Source organism: Amphichorda felina (assembly GCF_050947745.1).
Source record: "Amphichorda felina strain 45539 chromosome Unknown scaffold_9, whole genome shotgun sequence".
Taxonomy (NCBI): Eukaryota; Fungi; Ascomycota; class Sordariomycetes; order Hypocreales; family Bionectriaceae; genus Amphichorda; species Amphichorda felina.
In genome coordinates, this window is record NW_028145041.1 from 847,653 (window position 1) to 863,953 (window position 16,301).

General features: G+C 51.3%; 6 protein-coding genes across 6 annotated transcripts; 3 read left to right on the top strand and 3 right to left on the bottom strand.

The window, feature by feature from the left end:
- Positions 1-946: 946 nt before the first annotated feature.
- ACO1O0_008819 (tyrosinase family protein) lies at positions 947-2,193 on the top strand (the record flags this gene model as incomplete). The annotated part of the gene is made up of 3 exons (XM_083198177.1): positions 947-1,080; positions 1,201-1,363; positions 1,420-2,193. The coding sequence occupies 3 exons, from the start codon at positions 947-949 to the stop codon at positions 2,191-2,193; spliced, it is 1,071 nt and encodes a 356-aa protein (XP_083045912.1).
- Positions 2,194-2,525: 332 nt separating this feature from the next.
- ACO1O0_008820 (MDR family MFS transporter) lies at positions 2,526-4,358 on the bottom strand (the record flags this gene model as incomplete). Its single annotated transcript, XM_083198178.1, has 4 exons — positions 2,526-2,543; positions 2,607-3,656; positions 3,711-4,079; positions 4,164-4,358. The coding sequence occupies 4 exons, from the start codon at positions 4,356-4,358 to the stop codon at positions 2,526-2,528; spliced, it is 1,632 nt and encodes a 543-aa protein (XP_083045913.1).
- Positions 4,359-5,941: 1,583 nt separating this feature from the next.
- Positions 5,942-8,979, top strand: ACO1O0_008821 (uncharacterized protein; the record flags this gene model as incomplete). The annotated part of the gene is made up of 4 exons (XM_083198179.1): positions 5,942-6,086; positions 6,158-6,870; positions 6,938-7,107; positions 8,046-8,979. The coding sequence occupies 4 exons, from the start codon at positions 5,942-5,944 to the stop codon at positions 8,977-8,979; spliced, it is 1,962 nt and encodes a 653-aa protein (XP_083045914.1).
- An 83-nt stretch (positions 8,980-9,062) lies between these two features.
- Positions 9,063-10,373, bottom strand: ACO1O0_008822 (phosphotransferase family protein; the record flags this gene model as incomplete). Its single annotated transcript, XM_083198180.1, has 1 exon — positions 9,063-10,373. One exon carries the CDS (start codon positions 10,371-10,373, stop codon positions 9,063-9,065), a length of 1,311 nt encoding a protein of 436 aa, XP_083045915.1.
- Positions 10,374-11,180: 807 nt separating this feature from the next.
- Positions 11,181-12,256, bottom strand: PRX1_1 (peroxiredoxin 1; the record flags this gene model as incomplete). Its single annotated transcript, XM_083198181.1, has 2 exons — positions 11,181-12,056; positions 12,110-12,256. The coding sequence occupies 2 exons, from the start codon at positions 12,254-12,256 to the stop codon at positions 11,181-11,183; spliced, it is 1,023 nt and encodes a 340-aa protein (XP_083045916.1).
- A 3,001-nt stretch (positions 12,257-15,257) lies between these two features.
- On the top strand, positions 15,258-16,254 carry ACO1O0_008824 (uncharacterized protein; the record flags this gene model as incomplete). Its single annotated transcript, XM_083198182.1, has 3 exons — positions 15,258-15,418; positions 15,483-15,573; positions 15,670-16,254. The coding sequence occupies 3 exons, from the start codon at positions 15,258-15,260 to the stop codon at positions 16,252-16,254; spliced, it is 837 nt and encodes a 278-aa protein (XP_083045917.1).
- Positions 16,255-16,301: the final 47 nt, after the last annotated feature.

Below are 16,301 nucleotides of genomic sequence, written 5' to 3' on the forward strand. Positions count from 1 at the left end.
AGTGCATGCAAGATGTTAATCACGGCAGGGTAGTAGATTCGCCATTGACCGCAGACCATGGATGTGAATTCGCAAAATTCTACATGAATGGTGGCAACTACGAACAACATGAAAATGAAGTTGGCGATTACATACATGGCCTGGGAGGTAGGGCAAAAGCCCTTGAGATGAAATATAGTAAAAGAGTAATTACGTGCGCCAATAGCCCCCTGTATCTGAAACAGCCCAAAACAAATTTCCAATCTCGACGTTCAGGATTTCGTCTTCTCGGGCTCTCTGGTGAGCTGATTAGCCGCCAAGGAAGTAGAGCGATTTGCTTATAATTCCCACCCCTTCAACCTTCAGAGCTGTCCTATTTAGGAAATCCATCCATAGTAGTACATATAATATCTGCCTCCCGCACCTGGCATCCACCGTTCCAACATGGTATTGAATTAATCACCATCATCATAGCCGCCCGACCACGACCACTTGTCCTACTGTATGGCAGCAGTGGGACCAACACTAACGACACTAGTGAATATCATTACTGAAGGCAATCCGCTTTTAGCGCTTCATTCAAAGCGCCTAGAGAATTTAGCATCGACAGGACCAATCGTTCCATGTACGTACGAAGTACACGAGACCTCCAATGAGACTTGCAGCGTTACAAAGGCTAATTAGATGGTAGCCCGAATAACAGCGGGAGTTACTTCGTAGCGAGGGGGTAAAAAGGTGACTTGTATCATATAGATATGTCATAGATTTTGTCTTGACGGACCCTTGGGGGACCCTGGGCAAATGGTCTTTTACCGTTCCCGTTGACAGCATTCTGAATAAATATCTCTTAGCCCCAGCCTCCAGTGCATTCTCGTCCAGAGAACACTTTCTGCATCTTCTCTCATCTCCACCACTCAACTACTTGATCTAGCTATCTTTTGACATCGGCCGCGTGCCCTGTCTCGACATGGCGGGAACGTACTCCAGGCAGCTGGCCCTGCCACTGCTGGTGCTGCTGGTGCTACAATGGGTCATGTCCCTCAGCGGCGCGACGCCCGTTTCGAAAACGAGATGCACCAAACCTATCATCCGCAAGGAATGGTGAGTACATGTGCGGATAGTCGCGATTACGGAGATCAACCATGCCATTCGTCGCATTGGATGCATGTATGGGCTCGCTTGGCGCCCCTAGAAGAGGACTGACGCAACATCGCAAACCAGGCGGACCCTGAAACGATGGGAGCAGATCGAGTATCTCGCCGCTGTCAGGTGCTTTATGGCTAAGCCAGGAATCACGCCCAAGGCCGATGCCCCTGCAGCCTTCAGCAGATACGATGATCTGGTTGCCACGCATATCACCCAAGCCCCGTCCATTCACTACGTGGTGCGTCGAATACCCACAACCCTATTCCTACCGTGGATTGAACTCACACTATTCAGGGCCATTTCCTGCCCTGGCATCGATGGTTCACTGTTCTCTATGAGCAGGGCCTGCGCGACGAGTGCGGCTATTCAGGCGCCCAGCCGTACTGGGACTGGACGTTAGATGTGACTCCCTCCTCCAAATTCGTCGACTCTCCTGTCTTTGACCCCGTCTTTGGCTTTGGAGGCAATGGGGCTTTCGTCGCCAGCAACGACTCCCACGTAGTGGACGTGTCTGATCGCACCGGTGGCGGCTGTGTCCAGGATGGCCCATTCAGGGACTTGGTTGTCAGCCTGGGCCCTCTCGACGATGTCTCTGGAAACCCCCGCTGCCTGAAGCGATGTTTAGTTCCCGACTTTGCCAGCCGATATCTCAGCATGAACCAGACCGCATTGACTCTGGACCAGCCGGACTTTGGATGGTTTGCTAGGGTCCTTATGAGCGACCCCAGCTCCGACGTCTTTGGAATACATGATGGTGGACACTACGGCGTGGGTGGCCCGTACGGCCAGATGTGTGATGTGTATGCCAGCCCAACCGACCCTATATTCTTCATGCACCATACCAACCTGGACCGCGTATGGTGGTCGTGGCAGATGCGAGACCCCCAGAATCGGTTGGAGGATATCTCCGGCCCAATCTACAAGAGCGACTATACCAACTCCCGGGGAGCGAACGTGACGCTAGACTTTGAGATGACTATGGGGGTTAACGCGAATAACATCAGCGTTATGGACACTATGAACATTGTGGGGGACACTTTTTGCTTCAACTATGACCAATTGTACTAATAGCACTTTCACTACAGAAACAATTAATACATATATATATATATATATAAATAGACCCAGAGCTCTAAAACATGAATTCTTTCTTTTATCGCAAATTAATCCCTTAACAACCAAAAACACAACTTCTTTCTTTTTTTTTATCACAAATTAATCCTATGATAACCATGAAATATGAGTTTTCTTTTATCACAAATGAATCTTTCGATAATGACCGAATCAAGGAAAGACTGAAAATTCCCATTGGGTGGCTGTGGAGCATGGCATATTCCCGCAATGACCGCCTGGAATAGACGGGGCTAAATGCCAGTGCTAAGATGGCCTCTCTTCGAGACTTAGCCAACTTTGCCGAGCTGCGTTATGATTAGCATCCAAAATCAACCAAGCTACCCAGTGTCGATATGGGCTCCACTTACCCCAAGCAACGGCGAGAGCAGGGTCGTGATGCCACTCGCAGCAATGGTCAGCGTATAAAGCTTCCCCATGGCCTGAATAATGGCCCTTACGATCTCTTCGCGGACAGTCTCAGAGAAGTTGAGAAACTCGGCGCTGCTGGACCCGGCGAGGATCTCCTCCGGATCGCCCGAGTACCCCACGGGTAGATGTGGTCGGATGTAGTTGACACCCAGGTTCTGGAAGATGAGCCCGGCAACCGCGACGAAGAAGACAATTCCCAGGGCCTGGGCGACGCTCATGACGCCAATGGCATTGAAGACGTCCTTGGGCTCGACGACGGCTGAGAGGCACCCGAAGGCGCTCATGAGGAGGCAGCCGCCGCCAATCCCCAGCACCACGCTGTAGCCGTAGAGTTTAGATGTCGACGTGTCTGTATCGACAGTGATCATGAGTGCGCCCCCGATGACGGACAGAATTCCTCCGCCCAGGAACCATGGCATGTAGTAGCCGATCCTAGACATGAAGACGCCGTTGAGGATAGAGAAGGCGACGATCATGAAAACGAAGGGCAAGAGTCTGACTGCAGCCTCAACGGGTGACTCCCCCCTGGCGAACTGGAAGAAGAGGGGGATGTAGTAGATGGGGATGTAGACAGCGCTGGGGGCGGCAAATGTTGCGAACTGGAGGATGCCCAGCTTCCAGTTCTTGAGCATGTGCCCAGGGTAGAGTCTATCGTCAGCGGACACAAAGGGGTGGAATCTGTGTACCACCACAAAGGCAACGCCCAGGACGCCGGTGAAGACCCAGAGGATGATCTCGCTGGCCGAATTCCAAGCGTAGACGGTGCCGCCAAACTGGATGGCCATGATGAAAGAGATGCACCATCCAATAAAGACGACAAGACCAAGCCAGTCCAGTCTGGCCAGCTTCTGCTTGCGTGTCAGGGTTGGCTCAAAATTGAGAGACGGCAGAATGAATAGCATAATAGGGGCCACGGCCGCAAAGATGAACAGGTTGATGTAGAAGCCCCATCGCCATCCAACCTTGCTCTCGGCGAAGGCGCCACCAATCTAACAGCTTTGACTTAGTGGATGGCCTTTGACAACAATTCAAGTGGAACTCACGATTGGACCTAGCACAGTACCAAGTCCCCAGACCGGCGTGACAAGGGAAACGTAGATTGGTCGCTCTTTGACAGTGGTGATGACACTGAAAAAGGTCAGTCCGCCGACATACATCCCGCAGCCTCCAATGCCAGCAACGGCTCTGCCGACAATGAGGGAGTCCATGGTTGGAGCCGCGCCGGAAATGGCGCTCCCAATCTCAAAGATGGTGACGCAGGTAACGTAAATCCACTTGATATCAAACATAGAGTACACCTTGGACCAGATGAGGACCAGGGAGGCCGACGGGAGGACGAAGGCGGAACCCAGCCATGGGAACTTGTCAAATTCCCCAAGAGATTGGATAATGTTTGGCTGGATATCAGCGACCTGCATTCATCGATAAACATGTCAGAGTTTAGCTTCGTGGTGGGCCTAGGGGCGGATGGCTTGGGGCATGAAGCTGAAACGTACCACGGTGGTGTCCAGGGAGAACAGGAAGGTTGATGATAGAATAGCGACGACAGTCAGGGCCCATTTGATGCCGTGGATGGATCGTTCGCCCTCGAGCTTCGGGGGCCCCTCCAACTCCGGACTCTGGGCCTCGAGGGCTGGGCCATTGGAGTTGTTGGCTGAGTTGTCAGGGCTATCGGAAGATTTCTCGTCCATCTTCGAGGCAAGGACACCCAGCAGGAGCAAGAGGTGTTAGTCAGCCTTCGGTGGAGATATTCTGTGTGGCTTGCAGTAGCTGAATATGGTGGGGAGTCTGGTTTCGGCAGTGAAAAAAGGTGTTGCTGGGTGCAATCTACAGTCTGCAACCTGCGTATACTCTCGACAGATAAGCAGCACCGAAGACAAAGTAACAGATTCTAGGGGGCAGATTCGTTCTGCCAAACATTACCAACCCGGACTCGGGATTATAAATCGCACAGCTAATTATTAATTTGCAGCTTCGTGCCGAACCAGTGAATGCAAGGAATGAAACGCAGCCGCAGACGCTGGACAGGGGGGCCACCAACAGTTTACGGAGTCTCGGAGTTGAGAGTAATATCTGGAAAAAATGCTGCTGGGTGTAATCTACAACCTACGTGTACTTTAGATAGACCAGCAGCCCCGAAAAGAAAGCAACAGAGTGGTAGAGGGCAGACTCGTTCTACCGACAACTACTGTCTCCCAAACTCGGGCTTATGAATCGTATACGGAATTATTAATTTGCAGCTTTATAAATCGTATACGGAATTATTAATTAACACCTTCGTGCCGAACTAGTAAACGTAAGGAATGAAACGTAGACGAGGATACTTTATAGGGGGACCACTAGCAGGCGATGGAGTCTCGGAGTTTAGAGGACTGCTGCCGTAACTCATCCCTTTTACACACCTTAGCGCGTCTTCTCCCCAGAAGAGCTTCCCTGCCGAGGCTAGTACGAGTGGACGCTGTGTATCGAGAGTAAAATCATTCCCAGGCCAGTTCCCGGCCGTTTTCGTGGATAGATCCCATGCAATCATTCAGACAAGGTGGATGAAAGAAGTGAGTGCTTACGGTACGAGTATGGCAACAACTTTACAGGAGGAATTAAACAGGGAATTAAGCATTAGATTAAACGTTAGCGCTAGCGGCCGGTTCCCGCGCAGCCAAGCACCCTAGTGGGTTCAATAATATGGGGCTCCGGCAATAAGAGTGGGGACCAGACGAAGAAAGCACTAATCAAAAGTCGATCTCGGGCCGCATTCTCCGACGCTATACCATATCCAGCCATGTGCATGTACTAGTATGGACACCACGTACTCGTGCTCGTACATAGTAGTACTTGAGCCACTTCGTCTATGACACGCGATAGCAACGATACCCCATCGATGTCATGACATCCAAGCGAATGCGAATGCCGGCAGTCCACACGGGATCCGCGTCAATGTGGCGTTGCTCGGACCGAAAATCTCGGGCTTGATCTTTTGCCAAGGGCGGGCGGATGTGCAAAGTCCAGCCTCCCCGAAAAGCTTGACTGAACATTGTCCACTGAGAAACCCGCGAGCCAGACGTGGTGATTCCGACCCCGGGTCCATGTACAAGTACGTGCGGATGATGAATGGTGCCCGTAGACGCTATGGTCCGGCCATAGATATAGGCACGGCGTGTTGAAAACAAGTCGACTTTCCCCGTTTCTGAGAGACCAGAAGCGACAAACGCAACTACCCGTTGGTTGATTGATCCCTCAAATGTCATCATCCGGAGTTTCGGCCAGCTCACCAGCCATGGAGAAGACAGACCAGAGCCCTGCTTCCAACTCTTCCGCCTCCTCGAGCCCGCAAGACAACCTGCAGCCGCCTGCCCATAGATCTAGATATGCTAAGGTTTACAATTTCTTCGGCTTCAACCGCGCCTACAACTTTCCCCTGTGTAAGTGCATCCTATCGTTCGCCGGGCACCTCGAGTCCCCGACGCTCGCTTACCACCATGCCTCTCCGTAGGGGTGATATTTGCTGGAGCCATGTTTGCATTCTCCCTCTCTCGGCTCCAGGACTTCAATTATGATGAGCTCTTCTCCATCAACATAGCCCCGGGATATATGTACTACTTCTCCAAGGGGTCCTACCGTGTCGGCATGATACTGCATCTCGCGGGCGCGCTGCCCGCTGGCATACTCATGGTCCTGCAGTTCACCCCCATAATCCGCCGCAAATTCCTCACCTTCCACCGCATCAACGGCTACGTCGTCGTCCTGCTACTATTCGTGAGCAACGTCGCAGCGTGCATCGTGCTCCGGCACAACCACGGGGGAGCCCGCGTCGCCGCCCAGACCTCCGAGGCGTTCCTCGTCATCATCACAACCATTGGCATGGCGCTGGCCTGGTGGAACATCCGCCGGCTGCAGATCGACCAGCACCGTGCTTGGATGCTGCGGACTATGTTCTACTACGGCACCATCATCACCAGCCGCGTCCTGACCGAGATCTCGTCCGTCATTGTAACCCGCATGGGCGACTACTACATGGTGTGGAAGTGCGAGGAGATAGATTTTGTGTACAAGCAGTACGGGCTCGGAGGCCTCCCTGCAGACAAGTACCCGCAGTGCCTGGATCCCAACGGGACGCTGGATGGACGCGTCGTTGTCAACGCGGCGCGGCTCCCCATGGAGCCGGAGCGAGCGGGAACGAGCAGCACTGTTCCGTTTGGCGCCGCAGTAAGCCATAGCTCCTCTCCAATTTCTCAAACATGAGGGCTTTGGAAAATATTAACGTGAGCATCAGTTATGGATCAGCATCGTGCTGCACATCATTGGCGTGGAGATCTACCTGAATCTGACACCCAGAGAATCGGAGAGACTGCGCCGGGTCAGCTACGAGAAGCAACTCGAGGCCGGCTTCGACAACCCTGGGAGTGCTGGTCTGACATCGGATCGCTGGGGGGACGCCGAAATGTATACTCCAAAATGAGCAAAAGAGACGAGGGCTTGTGCTATGGACTGGACACTGCCACTTCTGGACACTCCTTATTCACGGAAGCTGTATGACCTAGGCTCAAGAAGACACAATTAAGAAGTTGCAAATTCATTGAATCTGTTTCGAGTCCGGATGCTCTTGGAATAATGGACTCTGTCTGGGGTTAGAGATTTCAAGATGCTATCGCCATTGTTGTCAATAGATATGAAGCCTGATTCCACGGTCAAAGTCCAGTCTCTTTAGAGCGTATCTCTTCCACCCCAGCTAGATAATACAGGAAATACACACCAAAGTTCCGAGTAATACATAAAATAGACATATAGTTAGGGGTGATCTATCACTAGGTGTTAGTGAAAAATGGCCCCCGACAACATGAATGCTGTTGGCTGGCTTCGATTGTCATGGCGCGACCAACAAGCGGGCCTTGCTGCAGCAGATCCCTGGTCAGAGATCGCCAAGACCCCGAGGACAGTGCTCTTCATGGGCTACATTTCTAATCGAGGCATCGCAGATCAGACCACAGCCTCATATATGTCTCATAACTGGAGGGGTCTACATAATAGCCCCCTGATCGTCCATGATGCCACCCCACCAGTGAGCGGACATAGTAATATATAACACACAGGCTGTCAGTTGCCACAGTCATCTATGACTTGTGGAATCTTGGTCGCGTCAGCCTCATTCCTTTTTATTTAAAGTACACTATTCTTCTGGTTTCCTCCACCTCAACCTCTATTCACCCTCAATAATCGAAACTCCTTCGCACTATTCGAGAACCATGGTAGCAAAACAGCTAATTACGGTCCTTGGTATCACTGGGACACAGGTCAATGAAACCCGATCTAGCCTGGAAGCTCCACGCCTTACTGACATGGGAGTAGGGGTCCTCTGTCGCGAATGCCTTCATAAAGAACAGTACATGGCAAATCCGTGGTATCACACGCAACCCGGCCTCTGACAAGGCCAAGGCATGGGCTCAAAGGGGAGCTGAAGTCGTCCAGGCCGACCTCGATGACGTCGAGTCGCTAAAACGGGCCTTCCGAGGCGCCAGTGCCATATTCGCCGTCACCGACTACGTCGCCAATTACTCCAGAGTCGACGGAGACCACATGTCAGAACAGGAGAAGGGTGTGGCAGCAGGCAAACTCGAGCAGGCCCAGGGCATCAATGTCGCGACCGCGGCGTCTGATCCAGAAGTGCTCGCCACGCTGGAGAGGTTTGTATTTTCCACCTTGCCCGCCATCACAGCCCTCAGCGGTGGCAAGTACACGCACGGCTATGAGTTTGATGCCAAGGCCATTATCGAGCGGTATATTCGAGAGGAGAAGCCCGAGCTTGGCAAGCGGATGAGCACCGTCACTATGGGCAGCTACCAAGAGAACTGGAGAGATGAGTCCATGAGGAAACTGTTTGCGCCGGTAAAGCAGCAAGATGGAATCTATCACCTTGTGCGGTTCGACTGGCTAGGGAACCATGTGGAACATCCTGAGGTGGTGGCTTCTCGGGACATGGGTGCCTTTGTGGAGGCCCTGGTTCTCCAGCATCCACCAGGCACCAACGTCCTGGGTGCCACCCAGATCATCTCCAAAGACGACTACGCTACCTTGTGGGGCCGCATTCTGGGGGTGAAGACTGTCGTCAAGGACCTTCCGGTAGACGAGTTCGCCAAGTACATACCAGAGGAGCTTTGGGACACGCTACTTGACTTTTACAGGTTCATTTCCGAATACGGATATACCGGTGGGCGCTCTGATGTTAAGACCCCTGCGGAGCTGGGGATTCAGACGTCATCACTGGAGGAATTCATCAAGGGGGAAGATTGGAGCGTGGTATTGAAGGGAAATTATTAGTATCTTTGTACTAGGCAGAGAGCTTCAGACTATCGCCTCCTTTCAGACATCGAGTACCAGGCTTTGCCAGAGTCCCTCCGTTATCACGACTTCCAACTATCCCCGTACTGAATCGGCTGTTCTGGGCGGTTTTCAGGGCTGCTTAGATTCCTCAGCATCTCTCTGACTTCGGTCTCCGCCTCCCTCAACCTTTCCCGCAACTCTTTGTCACTGCAGGAACCGGGGAGATCCCATGGCGCAATACTACCCGTGAGTGTGTAGAGCCAAAAACTGCGATTCCAGATAACCGGATCCAACCCCCGTGCTGGTGTGGACACTCCCCTCTCTTCTAGACGCGCCAGATACGCATCATAGAACACGGGCGGCCAGTTTCCAGCGTTGGCAGTGCAGTCGTTCAGAAACTCTTCGACCGGCGGAAAGAATCCTGCAAACTCAAAATCCACAAGCCCTGAGATGCGCGGTGGATTACCAGAGACAAGAACATTCCGCGGGGAAAGGTCGTAGTGCGTCAGGACGAACTCGTTGGGGAGGAGGCCGTTGTCGCCGCCGGTGAGCTCGATCTGTGGGAGTGTTTTGGAAATGAACTCCTCAAGTGGCCCCAAAAGATACCTGTTGGGGGCGTACGTATTTGAAGTCTCAAGCTCGCGCATCTTGTCCGTCAGCTTGAGCCTGTAGTACTGGTTGGCGCTAGTGATTGGCTCGTCCACCTTGATACCATCCGGTAGGATATCTCGAATCGTCAAGTCCGCGCCATCCACTAGTGGTGCTCCCTGTCTTCCAATTTTTTCTAGTGGGAGACGAATATTTCCACAGTAATTCTGACGCGGAACGTCTTGACGCAGGGACGCGACTATGTCGCCGAGCTGCCTCCCCAGGTCCTTGAGAGTCTCCTCATCCAATTCGGCGACTGGCATCGGAACTCCTGGGACCTGGGACATCAACACCCAGCCTCCATGCTGGATCTTATCCATACCGGTGGGTAGACCGAGCGTGCAAACTCCCGTCTCGAAAGGAGTTGCAAAGGACGCGACATTTCCATCCTCTGACCAGGCCAGGGCACGCGGCGCAGGGATATCGGGGCAGTGTTGCTGAAGAAGCTGAAGGCAGGCTACCTCATTTTGGACCTTGTTCGCTCCAAAGAATCGACCATTAACCTTGAGAACGGCTTGTTGCCCCGATATGCCGGATAATGTGCCGCCCTCGGGAGGTTGAAGTGCCAGAAAATAAATACGGTTGTTGTACGACTTGCCTGATGGGAGTTGTCTTATTGACACAATTTGGAAGCCTGGAAATGCAAGATGCGCAATGTGTTCGATCTCCTGGCGAAGTATGCGAACACCTGCCGTAGGGTGGTGGGGAGGAGTCGAGGGGCGTCCATGGTCGAGATCCTCCATTGTGGATAGCTAACTCGAAGTTGAGAATAATGACCGTTCCGCGCTTGCTGTCTGAAGTAACCAGTGGGGGTTTCCCTCGTCAATAATTCTCTTCGCTATCAAGCTCACCAGTGTTGCTATATGTTCTGGTTCAAGGCTTAAGGGATGGTTTAGCAACTCCAAGACGACGGCGAGATGACTCATTCGGTATCATTTACTGACCACGCTTGCCAAGCACTGAGTTGCGAGCGGGGTGATTACATAGTGGGAGCTTTGATCTTCCACCCTTAAAAGACCGTAGTAGATGAGATCCCTCCAATGAGCAGGTCTTCTGGAGTGAAATCACAGCATGACCGCCAATCGCCCCCCGCTCGCGCTATCTAGGATCCAGTCGTGAGAATATTGGAGATGGCCTGCTGACGAATTTTCACAGCCCACATGGCCTTCACCTCACGTGCCTTGAACAAGGCATGGACCATATCGACTCGTATGGTATTTATTAGTACTTCATCTGGTTACTTTTTGTCGGGTGAGCCACGGTCTAAAATCAACCGTTTCTAGCATTCATTTATCGGTAAAGCAAATACAATTAACCAAGAATAAAAGCTATGAATGTATCCTCCAAGAATCTCTCTTTCATAGGAAATACCAGAGCAACCCGTTATACATTCTACTGTACTGATTTATATTGTAAGGTATGCGTGCATCAATATCAAATCAAGCCAATACCGCATCTTCCTGTCCTCTTCTCTTCATCCGGTGCTACAATACCTCTTCTCCCACCTCTATTAACCTAAAACCCCCCTTGATAGATGTACCTCCTGTGCCCTATTCTGACAGGTTCAACATCTTGAGAGACAAAGCCCACAACTTCTTCTCGCCCTCCGGATCAAAGGCATATGGTGCAACACCGACCGCCAGTGTACCACCCTCGGGGATCGGGCCAGCTTCCTGGCCATCCTCCAGATAGACACCACCCTTCCCTTCCCATTCCTTGCCGAATGCAGCCGTTATGGTCGTGGCAGCGCCCTGAGCCGGGCTCTTCATATACTTCATCGTAATCTCACTCGAACCCCACTGCTTCAACGTTTCTGGGTCCATGTAGCGCTGTAGGTCGGTGGCAATACCGCCAGGCATCAAAGAGAGGCCGTGCAGACCCCTAGAACCGTATCGGCGCTCAATCTCGTTCGTCATCCAAATACAGGCTGTCTTGGCATTCCCGTATGCCTTCCACCCCGCGTACTCGCCATCAAGGTTAATGTTGTCGAGGACAACGGAGCCCATGTGATGGCCAGCAGAAGAGACGTTGACGACACGGGATTGGAACTCGGGCGTGCAGCTGGATAAGAGCGTCTGCTCGAGAAGCTTGTAGAGAAGGAAGTGGCCGAGATAGTTGATCGCAAGCTGCGACTCGAAGCCATCCGTTGTCTTCGCCTCTGGGCATGCCATGATCCCCGCATTATTGACCAAGACATTGAGCTGGGTCGACTGGGACAGAAAGGTCTTGGCCGCAGCGCGGACGCTTTCCATTGAGCCAACGTCCAGCTTAAGCAGCTCCACACGACCGGGTTCGAGGATCTCTTTCAGAGCTTGCTCTCCCTTCTCCAAGTCACGAACGCCCAGGTACACTTTACCACCAGTTGCGGCGAGCGCACGGCCAGTTTCAATGCCAATTCCTCCAGAGGATCCAGTGAGAAGAAAGACCTGGCTATTATCAATTCTCGTTCTAGTTCCCAGAAGTAGCAATGCTAGCTCACCTTGTCCTTCATGGTACCGATCCGGTCGTTGTCCTTGAGAATGTCGAGAGCTGTAGGCCGAGCATCTCCAGGCCCATTCTGCTCCAAGAAGGCCTGAGTATACTTGCTCTTCTTGCCATGGTGGTTACTAATAAGCGGATTGGCCATTATGGTGATTTTGATGATGGTGGATAGCTGGTAGGTGACTTTACAAGTGAAAGATGGATAGAAGGTGTAATACGCCTGGAGGTACTTTATATAAGGGGTGGGGAAGTTGGTTAATGGGGACGGGAAAGTTGTTGGAGTTGTTGGTTACCCGTTGGCGAAAGGGAGGGTGGGTACCTGCCACAGCCAACTAAAGGGCACACAAACATATGGTCTCTGCTAAGATATGTAGCCAATGCCAGACGTATGGCAACGCTCACCGGGTTCTCCGGCGTCCTGTCCGGGTTGGCGCCCGGTCAATAGCCTGTGTTTCGATGTGTCAGGCCGGGGACCATATGCACTTGCGGACTTAACCGTATGCATTTTCGGACTTAACCGGAAACTAGATGGGCAAATTCCGATGTCGGGTGGAGCGCCCTCATAGAAATAGAGCACCGGAAATACCGGCTCTATTTCGATACAGGTGCTCGCAGGGCTTCGTAGATTCTGTGTTGCATTTCCCAAAGTGGCTGTTTCCCTATACTACTAGGACTCACATTTGATCGCCTTTGATCAGCTAGCGTTACCCTGGCTTGAGAAGAGTGACAGGAGTCGGAGGATTTTCACCATCTGGAAACTATTTGAATGACTGTGGTTAACAATGGCTATACTTAAAAAGAAGCGGGTGATTCAGTAGGCACATAAAGATGCTGGCCTGGCAGCTCCATAGCACCTTTCTGCTTGATATCGCTGGCTGAATCTGCATTCTTTGTCGGAATCGTGATTGGTAATGATCCCCCCTCTCTTACGTATGTCAAGATGTCCACGCGGAAAGGGGGCTAACACTTGATGGTGTGGAGCCCTGATCTCAGACCAAACAACACCAACGTGTATTTTTGCTCCAGCTTCGGCCGAGGAAGTAGCTGGTGGTCTGGGTATTCTCCGTAAACCTACCAGGCCTTTGCTGTTCTCACGCAAGGGCATATTCCCATCCCTGGCGCTGCCGATATCAGCAATGACGTACTCGTGGTTACCACCAGCCTGAATAGCGTACAGTACGCAGATGACTCCAAATCTGTTGCCCATATTGGCGCAGGAAACCGTTGGCTGGAAGTTTACGAAGTACTTTCTAAAGACTGCCTTGCCGTTGTTGGTGGGCGCTTTGGATCAGTCGGAGCGTCTGGCCTTCTGCTTGATGGTGAGATCTCTTTTCAGCGACGGTACGTTAACAATCGGTCACTCTCATCAAGAATCAAACTAACTAAGCAAGACCATAGTTTGGGGAGCGAACAATGTAGTTAATTACGGAGTTGTGCGCGCCAGCGGTACTGTATGCGAGGAAAATGCGTAACAGAACTCCGACTAGTACTGGGTCTTGAAGGGCGGTGCTTTCAACTTTGGTATTATCACACGTTTCGATCTGACAACCTTGTTGATTCTACCCCCTCCCCTATTTACATTACTTCTTTCGCTCCTCTAATAGCAGTATATGGAATCGGCGGGTAGGTTTCTGTATATCTCGGCGGGCACTATATCTAGCCTTACTTACGGGTCATGCCATAAACTTATATACGTGAGTAGGCTGAGTAGATAATCCTCAATTAGCACGCCAGCGATCACTATTTTAGAATAGAATTAGAGAATTTTGCTAACATAGATACAATTAAACGTTGCCTACCTCAGGTCGTAGCGTGTTGTTTAATTATAGACAGTGCCAGAAGTATTCCCTATAGTCTGGAATATGCTGTTGCACTCACTGGGTTTCCCTGGATTGCAAAACTACTATCGTAATAAACAAATAGTCCTAATTTTTGGTCCTAGCTTTCCTCGTAGCCCTATCTGTTCGACAGAGGCATCTCGATACGCCATAGCTCGAAGCGCTGAGGAGAGCTTGCGCCTCGCGTGACCTGAGCTACCCGTCATGCCCCTACCCATGATCAAGAGATTAGATATAATATAACATACAGAGGCAGCCTGATCATCATGTCTTCCTCATATTACGAATATTGAGGTTTCCATCTCAATACCATTGGTTTTCGTCCTTTTTGTCTTCTTTTGCAATCAAGGCAGTTAGTTCGTGTAGTTGCTCACACAAACTTAACAAAGGTCAGAGCAAGAAATGCATACGATTCAAAGGCTAATCATGAGACGAGTTCGCCTAGCTGAAAGATTGAGGTGACTGATGATTTTGCTAACAACAAAAGAGAGGGTTCGTGACAAGGTCAGGGTGCTCAGGATTCAGGAGGCACTGACGAATGTCACGTCACACATCAGGCCATGCATGTGTTATTGGTCAAAAGATGAGCTGCGCACCTTTTCGGCTCCCCCGGCGAAGGTACGACAAGCAAATAATATCTTGTGCCGGGGCTAACCTTCTCGAGGCAACCTAATACGGAATGAAGATCTTATTGGGCAGAGCGTGTCATTCTATCGTATAAATCCTACGAGTAATGCAAATCCTCCGCCATCATCACATGGTATCCGTACTTGGCTAAGTCTGCTTACTGGGTACCTACTTAGGTATTCAATACCACCATACTAAAGCATCTTTGTGCATTTTGCTTATACGTATTTAATACGCCTATGTCAGAATTTCTCTTTTGCGTATCAACTTCAATTACACCCTTCCATCCTTCTGCTGACTGTACATACCTCATGAGACTTTTGCATCCTACCGTATGAAAGAGTGCGGCTGGACTTCCAAAGATGGGAAGACCTACGTTACATACCTACATTAGAGCATTGCTGTAGGAATATACGATTCAAACTCCAGTTCAAGTTGGGAAGACTCGCGTAAGCGATGATCTAGATAGATGGGGTTCGCTACGATAACGACTTTAAGAGTACTATAAAGCTCATCGACCATCACGTTTGTCTTGCCGTACGTACATCAAGCTTCGCATCGACACATTAGCCACATTCTCAAGATCAGCAACCCCCTAAGAAGTCTACAGCGCTTCTTGTCCGAGTTATACCATTTCTCTTTGCCCACAAACCCGCCACCGCTTGTGTGAATCTGCCCATTATGAGGTCTCTCTCGACGGTCCTATCTATTGCTGGAGCCACTGCTTTTGCTAAGCAGGGTGCTTCTTCGCTCATCCAGCGTACTGAGGAATTGGAATTGAGAATTATGCCATTGGGCGCCTCCATCGTCAATGGGGTTGGATCTGATCCCGACCATAACGGGTTTGTCTTGGAATCCTATCGCAGCTAGATAAAGGGACTTAAACTAACCTTATCAACTATAAAGCTTCCGAGGCCCCTTGCGATCGGCACTCCGATTTAATGGTTTCCCCGTGGACATGGTTGGGTTCAACAAGGACGGAACCATTGAGGACAATGTAAGTCAGCACGCTCTGCAAGGGCTCACACCAATACCGCGAGTCACGGTAGGGGTAAATAAAAGAAAGCATGCTGACAAGGCCTGTGACTTGTAGGACAACGAAGGCACCCCGGGGGCCATCATCGACGAGACTCCTGAACACTTCGACAGATCGAGCAACTTCAAGCCTAATGTGGTTGTCATCAACTTGGGCACAAATGATGCCAATAGGGATATTGACATTGCCGGTGGAAAGCAACGTATGTCGGACCTGCTCGCGCATATCTGGGACGCGCCAGACATGGCGGGGGCATGCATCTTCTTGTCGACCCTTATTCCCAGTGGCCTGGATAACGGCATAAGGAACGGCCCGACCCTCAATGGATACTATCGGGAGTTGGTTGGAGAGCTGAGGGACCAGCATTGCATCTACCTGGCCGACATGGACCCGGCCGAGGGTGACGCGCACGATTGGATCAGGCCCGACCTGAATGACGATGGCATCCACCCTAACGTTGAGGGTCATCGCAAGATGGCCTATGTGTTCTGGCAGGCTATCCTCCAGGCATATAACGATGGAAGGATTCAGCCTCCTGTGCCCATGGAGGAGCCCAACAACAACATGGGCGACGGCGGCAGCTGCTGCGATGACCCCGCCTTGCCCGTGCAACCTGGCACGACCCCTATCGGCCCTAATTAAGGATGCCAATTAGTGGCGACGATGGTGATAGTGATGGCGATGGTGAA